General features: G+C 51.5%; 1 protein-coding gene across 1 annotated transcript; it reads left to right on the top strand.

The window, feature by feature from the left end:
* Positions 1-36: 36 nt before the first annotated feature.
* Positions 37-18,972, top strand: rtn1a (reticulon 1a). The gene is made up of 9 exons (XM_086152839.1): positions 37-373; positions 7,616-8,326; positions 9,015-9,707; positions 16,098-16,305; positions 16,380-16,518; positions 17,003-17,072; positions 17,296-17,342; positions 17,422-17,480; positions 18,073-18,972. Exons 1-9 carry the CDS (start codon positions 199-201, stop codon positions 18,113-18,115), a joined length of 2,145 nt encoding a protein of 714 aa, XP_086008965.1. The 5' UTR covers positions 37-198; the 3' UTR covers positions 18,116-18,972.
* The last annotated feature ends 1,162 nt before the right edge of the window (positions 18,973-20,134 follow it).

The raw sequence follows: 20,134 nt of genomic DNA, 5'->3' as shown, positions 1-20,134 counted from the left end.
TCCTCCTCCGCTCCTCCGGCTCCTCTCCTCCGGCAGACCCAGCCGACAGACGGCAGCGACGAGCCGGCGCTTGTCTCCGCCATCCATCCATCCATCCATTCGTCCGTCCATCCATCCGTCCGTCCGTCCGTCCGTCCGTCCGTCCGTCCGTCCGGCCTCCTTTGCGTACCGGATCGTGCGTCAGACGACGGAGGAAGCATGTCCGCTCGGCCCGGCGCGGAGGGGACCTGGTTCGGGGAGGACTATGAGAAGAGCGGGCTGTTCGGGGAGCCGCAGAGCCGCTTCGACGGGCGCCAGCCGCCGGGAGAGCCGTCCCATCCTTTCCAGGCGGACGTGAAGAGGCCTCCCGTTGCTATGGAAACTGCATCTACAGGTAAGGCGAACAGTCCGCCCGGCCGGGAAAGGCCTCGGCGGCCCGCGGAGTTTGAGCCTTGTTCCCCGGGAATCAGAGAGCCGTGTCCGGCCTGAGAGAGCGGGACCGGCCGGGCCCCTGTGTGAGCCAGGGACGGCCTGCGGTCATAGGCAGCCTGTTGAGCTCCTGATGGGCCCTGGCTTCTGATCCTCCAGGTGATCCCATTATCCAGATTCCTGGTACTTTCAACCGTACTCTGGTTTTATTTGGGGACGGCGTACAAAACTCTGGACCCGAACCAAGAGCCTCCTTGGGCACGGAGTGTGTGTGTGTGTGTGTCTGGGTGCCAGTGGGAGGGTCAGGATAACAACAAGGTCAGAGAAAAAGCAAAAGCCTCCAGCATTTCAGCTCTCCTTGTGTGGACCCTGGAAGCAGAGCGTGTCAGGGAACATCATGCAGCACCTCAGACCCAACTTTGTTGTTGTGCTCGGCACTGCTTGGCTAAGATGCGGCTATTTTTACTCCCTGAGAAGAAGCAGGGGTCTCTGCTCTGCTGGCAAGACAAACCAGAACCAGGCACTCTCGTTCACAAATTCAATGAAAAATTCATGAGAGGGTGTTTGAGGGGGAAAAAAAAGAAAAAACCCGCCCGATTCCTTTTCGTGTGCACGTTCTCCCGTTTCACCGTCCACTAGCAGAAACAAGCACCTCATTTGATAGACGTGAGTCCAATGTCTGATGTGGTTAGAGACACAATTCAAGGCGACCGGTTATTTCCAGCAACCAAGAGAAGTGCGGCAAAGAGAAGGGCAAACTTTATAGAAGTGGACCTCGCTTAGGAGGAAGTGGACTCGTTGTGTTTGGCCGACAAGGCCTTCCAGAAGATCTTCCAGGCACCAGCTCCGCTCGAGCCTGAGGTGCACCTCCAGAGAACGACAGTCTCCGGGTTGGTTTCTGAGCCATGTCCAGACACCAGAAACAATCTAGGCTGTAGTGTCGATGTCCCCGGCAGGAAACAATACAGATGTGATCACATCCAGAGCGGCGTAGTGGACGTTCCTGGTGCCGCCACCCACTTGGATCACCATCAGGGCGTCAGGCCCCGAAGAGAGTTTTCAAATCTGACAAAAGAGAGACTTTCTGGGAACAGGAAAGATCCCAGACATTACCCCAGTGCGGCCGGTGTAACCAAAGCCCCTCGGGATGTTTAGAATTACACTCCTGGATAATTGATCCATGTTTGTCTCCTATCTGTGAAGCAGCCATCTGCTAATGCACAGTCCAGCTCCATTACATGACTGCCGGGCAGAGCCTCGGTCAGGGTCACCAATTCTGGGCTGGATTTCCTAAATTGCATCAGTGAGTCTTGAGATGCGCGTGGCAGTGGCTGTTGCATCACGGCGATTTCTAAATGTCAGCTCTGTGATCCCCTCCGTGAATTTGATCCCACTCAGATGTTGTGCAGCGGCGAGGACGTGTCCCTGTGGGCAGCCTCACCTCCGCTCGTTCATGCACAAGTGTCTGGGCCCCGTGGAAAAAAAACCCTCTCACCCGTGCTACAGCGTGCAGCGTTACCATATGCAGCTCAGCCCCGCTAAAGCTTTTACAAATGGGAATTAAATGAACCCAAATTGTCCCAACCCTCTGAGAATTTTCCAGCTACTCTGGTAAATTATCGCTCAATTATTTCCAGTCCCTTTCTAATCAGTCTTTAAGAAATCGCTGCTATTATGAAGTGACATCTCTGACAATCTACCTGTTTAGCCCTGGATGACTTTGTTTGAAGAGAACTCTACTCCGAGCGGTGTTCCATACCCACTTATGGATGCTTCTGCAACATTTTGTTCAACATGTTGTTAAAATATAATTCAATCACATTTGAAATGTGACTACTCTTGAGGAAAACAACAACAGAAATTCAGAGAGAAGGTGGACAGTTGGGTGTCTGACTGAAGAGCGGCAGGATCAGGAGATGGTACAGGACATAAACAAGTGTGTGTGCCTGCATGTATGCTCAGGAGAACTAGGAGGAATGATGAAAGAAGAAAAAAGAGGTGTGAATAAATGTCTATGAACTGAAAGGTACAGTTCCAGTGAGGCTGCTGATAGATGAGCAGACCAGGCTTCATAGAGGTGAGCTTTGTACAGATTTGTCTGTATCTAGAGCATGAAAATCAATACACGCGCACCAGAACACTCATTAATAATGGATGCAAATATAACACCCTTCGCCACATCAGTATCCGCACTCGCGTTTCCTTCACAAGTCAGAAACGTACCGACAGAAGCAGACGGAGAAGAGAGAGAGCAGCAGAGCGAGTCACAGAGTTACATGAGCGATTCGGCCCGGCTGGAGGAGGCCAGACGCTCCGAAGCCATGGAAGCGTCTCTCGGGCCTAAGGGGGGGAATCAGCATCCATGACTTTAGTCTGAGAGTGACTGAGCGCGGCAGCGCAGGGGAGGCGACACCGTTGTGTGTCACTTATGTAACTGCTCATTGTAAGTCACCGCCGTGGACAGACAGACGGACATGCACTCCCTTCCCCACATACACCTCAATGGCTCTTCCGCACCTGAATCGGATCACCGCGTGTGGTCAAAGGCCGAACGCCATGATCATGTGCCCGGCGGGCGGATCAGGCCGGAGCCTCCTTTCAGTGTTCGGCGGCGGCGAGGATCGGGCAGCGTTCATCTGGCTCCATTGTTTCCCCTTATCTTTCAGACAGAGGAGCACTTAGTGGATTGGCCGGACCGCAGGAGCCTGTACGGTGCATTTGTGGGCTTAGCCGGTGAGCGCTCTGCCGCCGTTCCCAGCGGGCAGTAGCACTTGGTCCTTTCAGACCTGATGATAAGGATGCAAGATAAAAAAAAGGGCGCAGAGGACAAGGTCCGGACGGCTTAATGGCGGGCGGGCAGAGCTGGCGACGAGGCAGACAGTTCAAATGGCGGGATGATGATAATGGACAATAATAGAAATATAAAAGAGCTCTCTTTGCCCCTTGGTTATCAGCCAGGTCTCAAGAAACCTTTCAAAGACGAAGTCTGATTATGGGATGCGGCTGCGATACTGAGCTTCCACCCGACCCCTCTTGTTTGACCGGTTTGTGTCTTCACAACAACCGATTACCACCAGCAGCAGCAGCAGCAGCAGCAGCAGCAGCAGCAGCAGCGCTGTGAACTTGATAATATGTCCTGAACACAAGAGGCTGCCCTCTATTTTCACTGTTGCACAACTCACATGTGTAAGGTCTCGCCTCTGTGCGCCACCACACCCACTGCAGGCACATTTCCCGAGAAAGCTTGTTCAAATCCAACAGTTAATGAGTGCATCAACGCTTGGTCATTCATCGTGGTTGGATGTGGAGCCTCAGGGAGGCAGGGAGGCCTGTCCAAAAGCAAGAACAAAACATGTCCGGCATCAGCGCCGCCGATGGTCTTTCATCCGCTTCTTTCTGAAAATGAGTGACGGCACGCCTTCGCCCTCCCGACCACATCGCCTCTTGGGATCAGAGCGGCCGTCTCCAGAGGCCCTGTCTCACAGGGTGGTTCACCGGCTGCGCAGTGTTGGCTCTGGCATGCCACTCGCACCTCGCCACCCGAGGGCTTCTGCGTTCTTCAGCCACTTTGAAGAGGTGGAATTTTCGTGAAATGCCACATCCTCTCCATTCATCCAGAAACCTCTTTCCAGCAAGAGAAGAGTGATCGATACAGGCAGCGGCGGCTGTGTGAGCGGCGCTCCACAGGCAGGAGGGGAGCAGATTAGCTGTGATTCAAACTGGCGAGATTGATTCATCTTTGTCAGTGGACTCTGCCGCGGCAACATCGGCACCGTGGCCTTCGGGGGATTTTTTCAAAGAGCATCGGATGAACCGACGCTCCGTACAGTAATTGCATGTCTCCATTGTCTCGGGTCCATGCGGCTCCGAGCGGCCGAACCCCTCGGCGCCGCTGTCCTCCGATCGACCTCTGCTCGTAAATTTGTTTGGACCTCCGCGCTCGCTTTCCGCGGCCTTCGTGCTTTCCATTTCCTTCCCGGTCACAAATAATAAACGGCCACGGCATAGTGACGAGTGTGATGTGTTTGGTCCACCAAGGCTTTGGTGGTTTGACGCCGGGCCAAAGTTAACACCATTAAACTGTAAATCTCCAAAAGGCTTGGATATTGTTGCTGTTACATCACTCGGCTCAGCCGGACCGTCACTCCCATCGCACTTCATTTGGTTTTCCACATGAAAGCCGAAGTTACGATACAAAAAAGTTGTCACCGGGAACCCCTTTGAGCAACACAGATGAGGTCTTCAACTGAACCGGCATTTTAGGAGAGGCTGCTGGTCTGTACAGATGACTTATTGTCCTATTTCAACACACCGGCTTCCCAGTCATGTTCACTGGTCTTATTATATTTAATGCCACACCAGGGGAGTCTCTCTACATCCGGTCAGAAACCCGCTGTCCTCACTTTCCTAAAGTTGAATTGCTGAGTTACATGATGTAGAACGATGTTTGCGGACGGATTAGTCTGACAAGTCCATTTCAGATTCTTTTCTCTGAGTTTACTGAGCCCCATTGACCCTCCGGCCTTTGGCTAAACTGGCCTTGTGTTTGCATTTTTGTGTGCAACCCTTTAGCTCACCGGCGAGTGCACACGCAGAAAGAGCAAGAGCGTGTTGTTTCTGTGCACGGAAAATGACAAAGCAGTAAAATTCCCCAGAAGTTGGCGTGAAAGAGCAAATATGTCGAAGCCAGTCCCGCGCCAACGTGCAGCAGAGCGACAGCTGTCTGCGCGCAGCGCGGTCTAAAGACGTCGAGCGCGTCATCGCTGACTGCACGACTTCCGATGTGATACCTGTGAAACTGTCTGACAGAAAAGAGCGGTCTTTTGTCTCGGTGGAGGAGATGTGTGGTCATCAAACAAACCTGGGACTCTTTCTAAGCGGGGTCTGAGCTCCTCTGTATTCTGATAATTAGTAGCACAGACTGTCAGGCTGCATTAGTCACAGGGCTGCACAGGCGACAACAAAGGCCCGGCTGTCCCAGCTCTTCCCCTGGATTTATTTATTTAACTGCGCCGTGCTTTCAGTGACAGGATTGTGGTGTGTGCAGCGTGAGACGAGAATTCCTCCGCTGTCACGTCCAATTCCATCTTTGTGCGGTAAAGCATTGGTCTCTGCCTTGTGGGTTTGTTCTTGTGTTTTGCTCCGCCCGATCAACAGATCCAAAGGGCCTTGGGTCGGACGCTGTGTTTGTCAAGTCACTATTCCGCACCCCCCACCAACCTCCCCAGGAGGCACCGTGACAATGATTCATGAAAAGTATCTCGTCACGGAAGGTACCTATATGTGTATATATACATAAGGAAGTGTGAAATCCCAAATAGGCCAAAACAGCGTGCCAATAAGACCATATCGAGCCGAGCCGCCGCCCCCCGCAGCCTCCTGCCCCTGCACAGATGCAACCTTTGCGCAGCTATTTTGTTCTGATGTGAAAGGGGGTGATGAAGAGTGAGGAGGCTGTCGTCCACAGTCGGCTCTCGCCGGGGTCGCCGGCGGGTCGAGGCTCCGGAGAGATCACCTGCTCACGGTTCGCCGTGGCTCGTAGGGCTCCCACAGCTGCACGGTAGGAATTGAAACAGAATCAGTGAATGCTAGATTATGAGGGTGTTTCTACGGTGATGGCTGAAGGGAACCATACCATGGTTGTAGACTAAGAGGATTATACATTGATCCCCTTTAGCATTACATCAAGGGTATTAATGTCCCTGAAGTGATTTGGGCTCAGCAGCAGAGTTCATATATTTTGCAAACTGTATCTCTGAGTACAGCTGCAGAACATATTGGGCTTGTTGTTATATATGATAACATAAATAAGCATGTGGCTCCAATATTGCCCTCCATGCTGTTACTAGTGTTTCTGGCACTGTACTGCAGTAAAATGTATTGTTAATGGTTGTGTGGCGATGCATTTGTAGAGGGAGCTGCAGGAGTCTGAAGGACAGCAGAAAGGAAGGGCGATAAGGCTTTCAAGAGGAAGCTGAGGGAGGAACAGGACGTCCTGACCTGTTGGGTCTTCTGTCAGTCACTTTGCATCCTCCTCAGCGAGCCCCGAAGCTGCTATTTACAATCTTCCCCCTCATCCAGCCCAGCAGCTGGAGCCAGCCTATATATAGCAGCGTCCCTGCCGTGGGATGTGGGAGGAGGAGGGCAAGAGAGCTGGAGGAGGAGCACTTTGGTAAAAGTATCAAATCACATTCATAGCACACAGCAAAACACAAGAGCTAGCATGATTCTGGTGTGTGTGTGTGTGTGTGTGTGTGTGTGGGAGGGAGTGCCTCTCTGTTTCGACCTCCAGGCTTTGCCGGATGTTGGGCGTACTCGACTACTCGGCCTCTGACCTGGACACCGAGAATAACTTTCCATTGAGAGCTTTTCATGAACATTATCACAATCCATACGTTCTGGTGCACGTAAGAAACCCTGACAGGAAGTGCGTACTGTTTTTTGAGTCTCCAAAATATCGGCGAAGTGGATTTCTCCCTCACACAGCAGCGGCAGTTGTGAGTGTCTTTCTTCCTCAAAACAAAAGAAACACGGTGACAAAACAAGTCAGTCTTCACTGGTGGGTTTAGGGAAACGCAGTCAGTTTTGGCCTAACGGTATCGCACGCCAGATATTCAGATGTTGAATTGGAGCTGTGGAGAAACGCATCAGATGTGGATATGCTACATATTGGTGATTCCACCACTACCGGTCCATTTGAATAACATCACGGCGTCCACGACAGATCTGGACTCTGCTGACGGCAGAGTCGGACATTATTCACTTTGCGAGTTTCAGTGGCTCATTTTTCAAATGGGTTTGAGATAATGACACCGTGGGCTGTTGTCTTGATATTTGCTAGAGCATCACTTGTGCAGCTGTCAAGGGAACCGCTGGATATGAGATTCCAGTACAGCACTATAGCTGCAGGAAGCTCTTTGCAGGGCTGTTCACAGTAGACCCTGGCTAAGGCACTGTTGATTTTTGTTGTTGGAACAATCCCCCTTTGTCCGGTGCTGAGCACAAGGACACCATGTCCCCGCTGGCCCAGTGGTCCGCACGGCTGAGCGCCCCACCCTGCTCCCCGCGCCACAGACGCCCCACCTGCAGCGGCACCGGCTCAACGGTCCCGTCTGACCCGCTGCTGCCAATCAAAGAGCTCGGGCCAAACGTGGAGCGGGTTCTCGACCTTTGCCTTTTCTCATTGCTTTTTGCTCTCTCTCTGCAGAGGAGCCCGTGTCCGTCCTGTTTGGAAAGCCCATGAATGATGACGGCGACGTCTACACGTCACTGCTGTCCAATCAGAGCTTTACATCAGAGGCCTCCTATTTGTCGGACAACCCGAAGCCCTCCTCTGGCTCCTCGAGCCTGGACCGCTTCTCGGCCGAGCCCTACGGCTTCGGCTCCAACACCAAGATGACCACCGGCCTGCTCGATGACCTACCGAAGCCTCTGACCGGCTTAGATAAGACAGAGTCCTACAACTACATGGACATCAGCCATGGGGATGAGCATCATGACCAGCACCAGGGGTTCGGGCGCAGCACGGAGGACGCGGGCTCGGCCGGCCGTGGCTCACTGGGCGGCTACATAGATAAGAACTCCGGAGAAGACGAGGAAGATGAGGATGAAGACGAGAACCTCGGACCGGCACTGGGCTCTCACTCATTCCCTTATGTGGAGGAGCCGTCCGACGAGGAGCTCTCCGACTACCGCTCCTACCGCAACCTGGGTAGCACTCCGCAGTCCGCCAGCCCGGTGAAGATCACCCTGACCGAGTCCGTGCCTCCCGCTGCCGAGCCCCAAAGACCTCCCCCTCCGGGGACCGGCTCCGAGCGGGAGAACGTCCTCAGCGTTGGCCTGCAGGGCGTTCCCACCGTCACGCTATCCGAACCAGAGGACGACAGCCCTGTTTCCACTCCCAACGCTTCACCAACACGTAGGCACTCCACACACACACACACAAACACACACACACACACACACCATCTTAGTGAGACTTATGTATAAACATGGGTATATTGACATATCTATTCAACTGCATGTTATTTGTATCAAAATATTGTAAATTAAAAGTCAAATCAATTCTGTTCACCATGAAATAACCTGGAAGTATTTGGGACAGAATGACAGATGTGGAAAGCAGGAATTGGAAACCCGCATTACCTCATGATACTGTTTCTTATATTTTAAGGCAACTCAGCTGCAGCTCGTCTCCGTGACAGAGTGAAAGAGGCAAAACAGGGAATCGCGTCAGTGTCATGAAACGTCTGACCGAGAAAGAAATATCTAAACTGAAGCCTAATTTCACAAACGTGCAACTGACAGCTCCACCAGCTGGAGACCATGGCTTCTAGATCAACAGCTGCTTCCACAAAATATCCAAACTCTTAGTTGAGGGGCATGTTGCAGCCTACGTTTAGTCGCGCAGCCATTGTGGACAGTCATGTTCCCTGTAATGCTGAAAATTAAAGCTGCCATGGCAACCGAAGGGTCGCCTCTATCTTTTGGGGATTGTTGCAGGGAGATCACATGTTCCACAGACGGTCAGACGTGTCACATGCTCGTTATTACCTGACACGATAGTTTTAAGACCGATTCTTACTCTCTGTTATTTTTCCAAGCAGAAAAGGAATTCCCCTCCCACGACATGTCCAAATCCGAGGTCATGAAGTCTGCAGCTCCCCGAACCGGTCCAGGCGCGAAGGCCGAGGACCAAGACCAGGACCGTGAGGGCAGCAGCGGTGAGTCCGGAGACTCGGAGATAGAGCTGGTGTCAGAGGAGCCTCTCAAGACCGGTAGCAACTCCTTCGCTCCGGCCCCTCAGAGCAAAGGTCTGTTCGGCTCCGCCGGCAGCCCGTTCGACAGTCCCCCCGTCACCAAGGGCGCTTTCGGCCTCGCCGGCAACCATGCCGCGCCTACTGCCTACAGCATCCTGAGGGAGGAGAGAGAGGCCGAGCTTGACAGCGACCTCTTCATCGAATCTGCGTCCGAGGAGAGCCCGAAGAGAGAGCAGGGCCTCGACGGCCCCAAGCAAGCCGCCGGGCCTCCTCCCCCTCCGGTCCCCGGTATCTTATCCACCCGCGATACAGCCGAAGCGTCGCCGGCCGAGCCCCTGATCCCAGAGAAGGTCAAGACCCAGGTGAAAGCGGAGGAGGATCGTCTGTGCAAGCCCAAGCCCCCCACTGCCGCCGTGCCTCCGGAGGTGCGACCGGAGAGGCCCCAAAAGGTGGACACGTACAAGCAACCCGCCCAGGGCAAGGAGGACCCGGGGAAAGCCACTGTCTCAGCCCTGCTGGAGCGCTTCAGCAAACAGAAAGGTCAGTGTCTCCTCCATCTGGTCAGGGTTGGACTCTGCTGTCCTCTGTCTCTTGTCCTTGGTAGCCTGTCCTTGGCTACTTTAGTTGTGCTGTCTCAGTGTTGTGGAAGAATGTCTGCGTGGAGTAGTATTCTCACTTTGGCTGTTACACCAGAATCTCCAGCACCAGCTTTCCAGGACAGGTGCTGTGGGTTCAGAGAAGTAGGTTGCATTAGACTTGCCGATGTGAATTTATGAGTGAAACAAACAAACATCCCCTCTTTCCTGTTCATGTGGAGAGAAGCTAATACGTGGGAGCAGCTTTCCATGGCAGCCTCTTCCATGGAGTTAGCTCATATACCTTAGATACCTGCATGGCAACCGGGTTGTTGTCACAGCCAGGAAAAAACAGACTGAGTGATGGGATGTTCCATGGCTGCATATGTGTGTGCGTGTGTGTGTGTGCGTGTGTGTGTTGAGGGCAGGGTGTGGCCCTTTGGTGTGGGGGAAGCACGTCTGTCACCCTTCTGTGGAGTGTGCTTCCCCCTGGTGGAGCCTTGGAAGTTTAAAATCATCCGTCCAGGGATGCATGGGGTCCAAGAGGGACAGTGGGGGTTCGAGGGGGACAGTCGAGCCTCGGAGCCCGACTGATAGGCCGTAACTAAGAAAGGGAAAAAAATGTTGCTGCGTATCACAAGCGCTTTTGCACAAGTGTGTCTTCTGACCCTGTGCACAGTGGGACAATGTGGTGCAAACAGTTGCCTCCTGACTCCTGGTTCCTTAAGGCGGACGTTTGAGCAGGGTGACCAGGGCGTTTAAAAGTATCGTCTGGCCTGTTCCAATAACATGGACAGATGGAGAGATGGAGATCCTCCCTGCTTTGTTTACTCACTGTGAGAAGCTTCTGGAAAAGCTGAAAGCAGGTCACACGTTTGTTTGTCTGCCACTAGAGGGCGCCGTGTATCTTCGTCACCGCAGCTCCGCCAGCTCCCTCATCCGTTGCCATAGCAACAGCAACAGGGTTGCACATGAACTCTGGTCCGGAGTGCTGATTTTTTTTTCTCGGCGTTCCTGGTGCTGAGGGATGTTTGGGCTGCAGTGAGCGGCAGGTGTGAGGTGTGGCCTTGGAGGGGTTGGAGAAGCAGAAGGGACCTCCAGACAACAGAGGGCGGGTTGTTTCCTGCTCAGTGCCCCGACACCGGAGGAGGGAGCTGCTCTGCCCTCAGCTTTTGCAGGTGTACGTCGATTTACAGCTGTTTGCATCTCAAATATATTCCGGGGAGAGAAACCGAACGCAGTCATACGTCCTCGCGGCTCCGAACGACATTGTGCACCATCGTCTCTGACTATGAATTATTTAAGTAGAAGCACTTTGCCTCCTCGATTTGTCAGCGAGTGTGGGTGAGACTCAAATATTTTTCTGTAGAAACAAAAAGCAAGCTTTGTTTCTTCACTGGCAACATGATCTCATATTCAGGTTCAACACAACAAAACTACTTCCTGGAATGACGTTAACTAGTAAATGTAACGTTTTTACGCCAAACATATCGGGTCCCAGGAAATCCACATCAGTGCTCTTGCATTAAATAGAGAAACCTGGAAGAACCTTTAGCGACTTTGGCCTTTCGCGATTCTGTCTGGGCTTTTACTGTGGAGACAAAGGTACCATCCCTTCCTAAGAAAAGCAGAAGCGCAGCCTTCAGTCCACACCACCCGCCCCGCACCCCCACAGGCTCTTAATCATCGCATGGATGAATTGCCGCAGCAGCAACTATGATGTAGTGTTTACAATTGGACCCCCCTCCCCCAGCACGCACACACACACACACACACACACACACACACACACACAGATGCATTTCTGTGCCTTCTGTTCTAGCCAACCCTGGTCCTCAGCATCAGTCTGTGCGCTCCGCCAGCCAGCAGCACCTTGGAAACCTTTCCTCCTCCCTCCCTCCCTCCCTGCCTCCCTCCCTCCCTGCCTCCCACTCTGTCATCTCAGCCTCTCTCCCGCATCCTTTTCCACCATTCATGCCTCGCTGGGATGAGTGAGTGAGTCTGTGCTGTCGAAGAGAGACAAAGAAGAAAACAAGGACAATAAAGAGGGGAAGAGGGAGAAAAAGCGGGGACAAAAGCGATGACCAGCATGCAGGCCGCTGCAGACGTGACCAAGAAGGAAAGCTCCTGGAGCAGCTGGAAGGGCCAGGGTACTGTTACATTTGCTGTGATTTATCTGTGTTTTATGCCTGTGACAGATAGGCCAGCATTGCCGCATGCAGCTAGAAGCTCCACGACACTGCGAGCGTGCCGTCGTGTATCTCCGATTTTTCCATGTGTCTAATTATGTCCTCCGATTGTATCTCCCTGGAACACGGTCACGCCCTGTAAGCCGCGTTCTGCCGCGCGTATCCGCCCGGAAAAAAACAGAAAACAAACCGGAGCTGGTGAGAGACGCCGTCGAGTGTTTTGGACGACGAGTGTTCACAGCAGCATGCTGCGAGCCATCTGTTTGGGGAACATGCTAATATGGGTGCCAATCTTTAAGCTTAGCGAAGCCGTTACCGTCGTCCTCTCCGCTCTGCCGACCTCGCAGGGGAGCTGCTTTTATGTGATGTCTTTTGCTTTGGTGAAACAAGGCAGTCGTAGCGTCCGGACGGCACTGACAGACTGTCTCCATGGCAACCAGGGCACACCCATCCCGATTACATCAGCCCTATCTTACGTGCTGCCATGACACCTTGCAGAGAGCGTGCCGGACAAAAGCATCCTCCGTCTGTGTGCTACCGCGGCATGGAGGGCTTGGAAAAAGGGACCCTTAGAGAAAATGGCGTCCCTACTTCTGCTCTGGCTGCTGTTTATTATCTGCCATCTTTGAAGCGCTGCAATGCACTGCCTTTGCTTTCCAGAGCCCATAACAGTGTGGGATTCTAACTGAGAAAAGAAAATCTTTCCTTTGTCAGAGTCCCGGTCTGGCCTTGGCAGTTGGATATCAGACCATTTGGGTCTTCTGACCTCGGGTTGTGAAAACTGATCCCAGGGGCGCCGTCCTTCACGTTACACAGGAAGTGAAGAAATTCAGCAGATATATATATATATACAGTACTGCGGTGTCAATACATCTTGATGCCAAAGGCGTCTTTGTGTTGAGTCACTCTCTCCTGAGAAGCACAGTCACAGCTGAGGCTGCACAGGAATGCTGACGGTGATGCAGCTACATCCACAATGGACTTGAGATCATGCTTGAAGATGAGACAACAGCATCGGCATCATCAACAAGAGCATCCCTTCCGCATGAAGCAATGACACGTCAACACGACACGCTGTTGTGCGTCCTTCCACTCCTGCATCAGTCAGGCCAACAGAAACCTACTAATACACCAAAAACTCTATGGAGCAACGTAATTGAGAGGGTCAAATATGCTGCGACACCGATGCTTTGTTCAGGAGTTACTAGGAAACATCAACAAGGATCAGTTCATTTACTGGTTTTCCATTTGGTCAGGAAATTGCCTGGGAGGGCAGAGGACGCTCTGACTGGTGGCTGATATTTATCACATGGATGCATGTGTACAACTGTGATGAAATGGAAAAGATCTTATTGACTAATGTGTTAGTGTTCGTCAGGGTGAGATAGGACATGGAATAAATGTTTGAGGCTGAGACCCACTGGCAGCAGAGATCCCTTCGCACGGCCGCTCACTCCGGCTGATAGTTACTTTGAGGTCGCAGTGATGTCTTCAGTGATTTAATGAGGTCAGGCTAAACTAGTTTAACTAGGGGGTCGTATTATTGTCGGTGGTGCCAATCGTTTGCTCCGGTTTTCACCGTGATGCGGATCGGAAGAAAGTTCTCTGAGAGGAAGAGCTCGGCCGACTGTTTCATACCCTTTGTCACAATACGACATCATCACGGGTCAATATTTGAAACGCACGCGAGGCTGGGCGATGATCGATACATGTAGAATCGCTGATGTCTCGGATCTTATCTCAGGAGATAATCCGAAATTGCAGCTCATATTTGATGGCCTTTTTATCTCTCTTTCTTGAAGTAAAATCATTAACCGAGGTCGCTTTTAAACCATTGGAAAGTTACAGACGGACATATGTGATGTACGTCTGTAACTTTTCAAAGAAAGAAAAGAAAATCAAGTCCAGTTGCCACGACAAGAGGATTTTGTCAAGGACCTGAAATAAAGTATAAATAATGTAAATATTACATCCAAATCTCCTCGAAATTCCCTTAAATCCCAAACAAAGGTAGTAGTCAGTGGTAGACGGTGTTGATGGTCTGCTGGTTCTGTGTTGGGGTGAAGCTGCATTTATAACATGATGACTGGACACAATGTTTTCCAACCCTAACCAAAAAAATATTGATCCTTAGCGACTTAAAAAGGGTCCTTTTGTCCTGTCATAGATGCAAGTTTGTTATTTCTGATACCACCTCGATGGTTAATTAGCATTGTTTCTAATTCCATTGTCCTTTTGTGTTCCACCAAGGAGGGAGTGGCCGTGTCTCTGGGGTGTGGAGACATAATGTCGTGCTGGTTCCCCTGATTCACGGCAAATAAATCCCTCTCTGTTCCCACAGGAGCCCCGCTCCCCCCTCACATCTCTCGGCCCCTCCCTCGCTCCTTCTCTCCAACTCTGTGAGTGGCGTGGAGAAAATGGAGCATGGTAACTATGGTAACTGCATCAGGCAGGTGCTCGGTGAATCCTCTCCGCCGGAGCGTTGAATGGCAAGAGCCCGCTTTCCCCCTCCGTTTCAGGCTCGTGAGTGGACACATGAATCTGGCGGTGGTCGGGGTGTGTGTGTGTGTGTGTCTGCGTGCCGTGAATCCTGAGGCTACACAGGGTGTGCGTTAGCGTGTGTGCGCTGGATCACACTGTGGCTATTTGGCAACCGCACCCAGAAGATACCTCCCTCCCCCTTTTGCTCAGGAAGCTGCTGATTTGCTGTTAAGGTGCTGGGCCCTCCCCTTCTGCGCAGGGGGGACTCCCCCTTCAGCGCTCTCCTTTTTGTCGGCGAATAAAGCAGCTGCCTCTTTCCCCGCGCAGCCATGGGAGCCGCAGGTCAGTACACGCTTCCACTGCAGCACGTAGAGCTTTTCAGCCCGTGCAGGCCCAGGCGCCGCCGAAGACCTGCCTCTCTGGCCGAGCCGTCCTGTCTGTTGATGTGTCTGTGTGTTCTTACCGGAGGAGCTGCCTGTGTGTGTGTAGTCCTGTCTCAGCATCTCTATTTCGATGCAGCACCGGGGAGAGTTTGATCTATGAGGAATGTGAGTGCACGTGGATCATGTTCCCTGAGTTATTCAGTTAGACGTGATGGGGCAGATGGCTCAGTCACCACTGGGTTCTGATGGGAAGTCAATTCAAGGAGATTTATTGCCACGGCAAGCTGCCGTCACGTAGCCGCTCGCAGGTATTCCTGCCGACTTCCTGGCTCTCTGAGGCTCTGCACGCCTTTCTGGCAGCCGCCCGCCTTTTCAGCCCAGAGCAAAGATGGCCGTCATCACTATGCCGTTCACAGCTCCGACGCTAAAATTAGAGCGGGCGAGCAGTTGGACGGCTTGGAGAGGAAGAGAAAGGCAGCCAGGGGACCTCAGGAGAGATTCTGACAGCATGCCCGGTCTGATGGGCTCCCTGTGACACAGCGTCGGTCCCCGGACGTACCGACGGTCGGCCTCGGTCGTCTCGAAAGCGCCGCCATGTTGGCGGAGGGCTGACCGGGTCAGCAGAGATGAAGGCGGCAGCAATAGTTCTTATCGAAACTCCTCGGGGGGTGTAACTCACATCATACGGCTCGGGGTCCGTGCGTTTGACACGTGTTTGGAAGGAAGGGAACGGTTGCAGGACGTCGTATCCCGGCGGTTCGCACCCTGGCGGGGTGGCGGTGAAAGAGGCACGGTGCCGGAGCGTTGTCATCCTTCATCCCCGACTGACCGGTCACGCTAAACCCTTATCTGTGAAATGCTGATACCGCTTCTATTTCTGCCCTCGTTTTCTCAGCACTTCGGGTCAATCATTAATTCTGTTCTGTTCCAAGCAAAAGGCACGAGTGTGCGTCCGGTGTCACGGGGTCGCCTCCCTCTCTGGACGCACGGGAGCCGAGCAGCTGCGGCCGGCGGCCACCACTCCGATTAGGAGGGGGCGCGGCGTGGGTCCGCAAGAGAAGGTTATCTATTATTTTTGCAAAGGTCGCTCTATATCTGAAGTGAGAAGTCACCGAAAGCTGCGCCAAAAGAGATCACATGACAGCGGAAGCTCTCAGAGGACCTTTGCTAAGAGCGAACAGCTTCCAGTTATTCGACCCAAATGTGCCCGGCCACCCTTTCCACTTTGAAAAGAATGCGTCCAGGTTCGTCGGAGCTCTGTGGACTTTAACCTTGCCTGTCCTTGTCCCGTCTTTCCCGCAGCCATCGACCTGCTCTACTGGAGGAACGTGAAGCAGTCCGGGGCCGTGTTCAGCAGCGTGCTCCTGCTCCTGTTCTCCCTGACCCAGTTCAGCGTGGTCAGCGTCGGTGCCTACTTGGCCCTGGCAGCCCTCTCTGCCACCGTCAGCTTCAGGATCTACAAGTCTGTGCTCCAGGCCGTGCAGAAGACAGATGAGGGGCATCCTTTCAAGTGAGTCCAGCAAACTTGTGGGAGGACGTCTTACGAGCTGACGGGCGTCACGTTCATCGTGTCTTCTTTCGCAGAGCCTACCTGGAGATGGAGATCGCTCTGTCCCAGGACCAGATCAGTAAATACGCTGACAAAATCCTGCTGTACACCAACACCTGTATGAAGGAGCTGCGCAGGCTTTTCCTCGTGCAAGATCTGGTTGACTCTTTGAAGGTTTGTCTCACACTGAGCTCGTAGACCGCACATGCAACCGGTGGTGAGGCCGGAACTGCCGTCTATAACAAAGATCTGGCTTTCCCTCTGTGCGTACACCGGCGTGTTCACGGCTTCTCTGTCCAGAGCACAACTTGCATGGGAATGTGGGGGAAATTTCTGTATGTCTTTGCGGTTCCGCTTGAAATTCTTCTCGAATCGACCGTTCTGTGCCCAGGCGGGACAGTCAACCCTAAAACTGAACCAGCTTCCCCTTTCTAGCTGTACGGGGAATTTCCTATCAGGAATACACCTGTTCCTCCCTTTTGATGCTCAGCGGCCAGGGTAGGAACGTAGATACCGCCGCCTATCGGCACGGTGGCCGTCTAAGATCTGGTCTCAGAAGGTGCCGGATGAGCTTCAGCTGTGGAAGCAGGGAGGCAGACACCTAGGACACGGACAAAGGTTTTCACTGCAACTCATAATTTGTCCATGTTTCTTTCAGTTTGCTGTTCTAATGTGGCTGCTGACGTACGTGGGTGCCCTCTTCAACGGCCTGACTCTTCTCATCCTAGGTAAGGTGGTGGCCACTCTGAATGCCATTTTGCTGCTGTGTGTGTGTCAGTAATTAAACAATACTCAGAGGAAACACAATACGCGATGGTGAAGAAAATACACCGATGCCCGCATCCCCTCTGTTAAATAAAAAAACAGATAAATATTACGGCTACTGTATGCTGACATGCATCCATTTGTTTTGAGGGTACTGTAATGTGAGCTTATGTCATGCGTCCACAGCGGTAGTCTCCATGTTCACAATGCCTGTGGTCTATGAGAAACATCAGGTAAGGACCTTGCTGCACAACTTTAAAAGTAGATTCTATCACATTTTGCACCCTAATCTTTGGTTTGAATTATTTGCAGGCACAGATTGACCAATATGTGGGACTAATACGGACCCAGGTCAACTCTGTGGTTGGAAAGTAAGTATTTACCGCTCAGACTTTCCTTGCAGAGCGTGTAAGAACAGGCAGAGCCAGCAAGACAACGGAAGTAGGAGGCGCCTTTTGTGGAATTAACTTCTTGATAAACGTTTAGGATCTTTTCCCCGGCGATTCGGTGAAGAGAAGCGTTTGTTTGACAACCTCCACTTGTTGATGGTGGCAGCAGCGGATAAGGGAGCTGAGGAAGGATGCAGATGTACGTTCTACAGCAGGGATGCAGGAGATAGGCAATGGCCATGTAGATGAGGAACAGATGCTAACGCCAAGCTTAAGGGGCTATTTGGATTGGTTAAGAGATGCGAATGAGTACTTGATAACAAATAACTTCTGCAGCTGGGGTGAGACCAGAAACAGGAATTTTGTGTTTTTGGTTCAAAGTGACTTATTGCCTTTGCTATTGTCAAATGTATAGATTTAGTTTACCTCCAGCTGTCAGCTGCCGTCATTAACTTACCATTCTCGTAAAACGTGAAAGTGGCCCCCAACAGAACAAACCCGACTGAAGAAAGCGGGCCCACCGCTCCCTATCCAAGTACCTGAGGTGTTATGTTTCTCCTGTTTTGTGTGTCAGGATCCAGGCAAAGATCCCCGGGGCCAAAAGAAAGGAGGAATAGACCTTTGGGTCCACAGAGGCTGGCGGTGCAGTCCATCTTGGAGGCAGGCAGCTTGCTCACGGCTGAGGAGCCCAGTTACCATCTGTGGGACGTAGTGATTTATCATCATCTTGGTGTTCTCTCAATGCATCCACTGGAGAAGCCTTCACCTCTTCTATAGCAGCCACTGACATGCGATCACACACACCACACACACACACACACACACACACACACACACACACACACACACGCATACACATACACACAATCCTGTTAATAGGTAGAAAAGTACACCGCTCGAAACAAGAGAAACTGAATTTTTTGTGTTGCTTATTATAAAGTGCATGAAGTCGAGCCTTGGGTAAATATTTGATATATTTTGTGCAGGTTTTAAATCACGCTACATCTTTTGCTTTGCAGTGCTTACCTCAAACCCTATGGTTTGGCACAAGAAAGCTAAATGCCCACAAACATGCTCTGCTGCCAGTGTTTCAATACTGCTTCATGTTTGAGTTAGCAGATGGGCCTTCTCTCGATACATGTCAATATAAATAAATATCAAAGTTGATTTCCTTCTGGTGTCTCCAAGCACAAAATAATTCAACAATATGCGTCTTAATCGTGGTAATCGTAGGGTTTTTGCTTTTGTATAACTATAAGGAACAATAAACACGCTTATGTTTAGGTACTGTTGTACAAATACTATGAAGACAAGGAGTATCTGGTGATATTTAGCTTGTTTGAATAACTGTCCAACTTTGTACTATGTTCAACTATACTCTGTAGTTCTTTAGACCCTGGACTCTTTAACTATTTGCACTTACAGTATGTATTTAATTACAAGAACAAGAAAAATAAATGTACCTTGATGTAAACAGTCTGGTCAGCGAACTTACTCGTGTGATACGGGAACACGTTCACAGGACAGGACAGGTGGGCTGCGGGCGCGGGGAGGGGATCTCAGCACGGACCGTCCTGGTGACGCTGTGTGAGGGCAGCGCGACGGACCAGATTATTCCAATCACCCATCGCTGAAGAGCGGTGACAAAAAAACGTGCCGAGGGAATCTAAACGATAACCCGACTTCTTTAAAGTTCTCTGAACATGAAATGTCCTCTTTCTAACGATAACAAGTTCAGTCATTTCCCAATCCCGGGATCAATCAAGTGCATCTTATCTTATCTTACAGCTGAATGAAATGAGCTTCTTTTCTGCACATAACTAATTACTTGACAGCGATTTAAGCAGAACTTGAGTATCCTCATTTAACGTGAATGCAAAGTACACAGGATGTTTAGTTGAGTGACAGGGTGCACCTAGAGGAGAACCCCGCTGGTCTTCTCTGCTCCAGGCTCCACAATGTCCAAGACCAACTTTCAGGACCAACAGAGACGCTGTGCCTTTCACACAGCAGGCAGCAGATAGCCACTCCTAAAGCATCGATCTTCAAAAGAAATACAGAAGAAGATTGAGAAGCCATTGAGAAATGCAACGGGGGTGCTTTGTCCATTGAATGGACATGGTCACATCTGCTCTGGGATCAACAGTCACCTTCTCCTTGGTGCCACAGTGGGGTTGAGCTAGATTCTTCTTTTTGTGCTGCTCCCTTCAGGGTCCATATCCAATCAGCTACCTCCATCTCACCCTCTCCTCTCACACTAACTTACTCTTCCGGCGTGGCAGCTCCAACCTCATCATCCTTCTACCCAGATCTTCTCCATCCCTCCTGTCCAAGTCCAAACTATCTCGGTGTGACTTTACCTCCAGAACATGTAACATATGCTGTCCCTCTGATGGACTCCTTTCTGATCCTCTTCATCCTCCTCACACCAAAAGACAGCCTCCTCATCTTCATCACTGCTGCCTCCAGCTCTGCCTCCTGTTTCATCTCCATTCGGTTGAACAACAGAAAAAAAAGACAGATTGGAAAACAACACTTGGTAAAATACATCAGGGGTTAAAATTCTTACAATTCATCCCATCTGTAAACAGAGTATTTTTAATTTTTTTTTTTTCAGTCAAAGGGCCTCATCTAGA

Source organism: Fistularia commersonii, chromosome 1 (assembly GCF_037954325.1).
Source record: "Fistularia commersonii isolate RoL2024-O1a breed Wild chromosome 1, RoL_Fcom_v1.0, whole genome shotgun sequence".
Lineage (NCBI taxonomy): Eukaryota > Metazoa > Chordata > Actinopteri > Syngnathiformes > Fistulariidae > Fistularia > Fistularia commersonii.
This window is presented reverse-complemented; position numbering and strand designations above follow the sequence as displayed.

Bases quoted from the DNA above. Each gene is read 5' to 3' on its own strand.
- rtn1a (XM_086152839.1), top strand. From the start codon at position 199: ATGTCCGCTCGGCCCGGCGCGGAGGGGACCTGGTTCGGGGAGGACTAT. The intron at 8,327-9,014 runs GTAGGCACTCCA...TTTTCCAAGCAG, and splicing joins TCCCAACGCTTCACCAACAC to AAAAGGAATTCCCCTCCCAC. The intron at 9,708-16,097 runs GTCAGTGTCTCC...TCTTTCCCGCAG, and splicing joins GCGCTTCAGCAAACAGAAAG to CCATCGACCTGCTCTACTGG.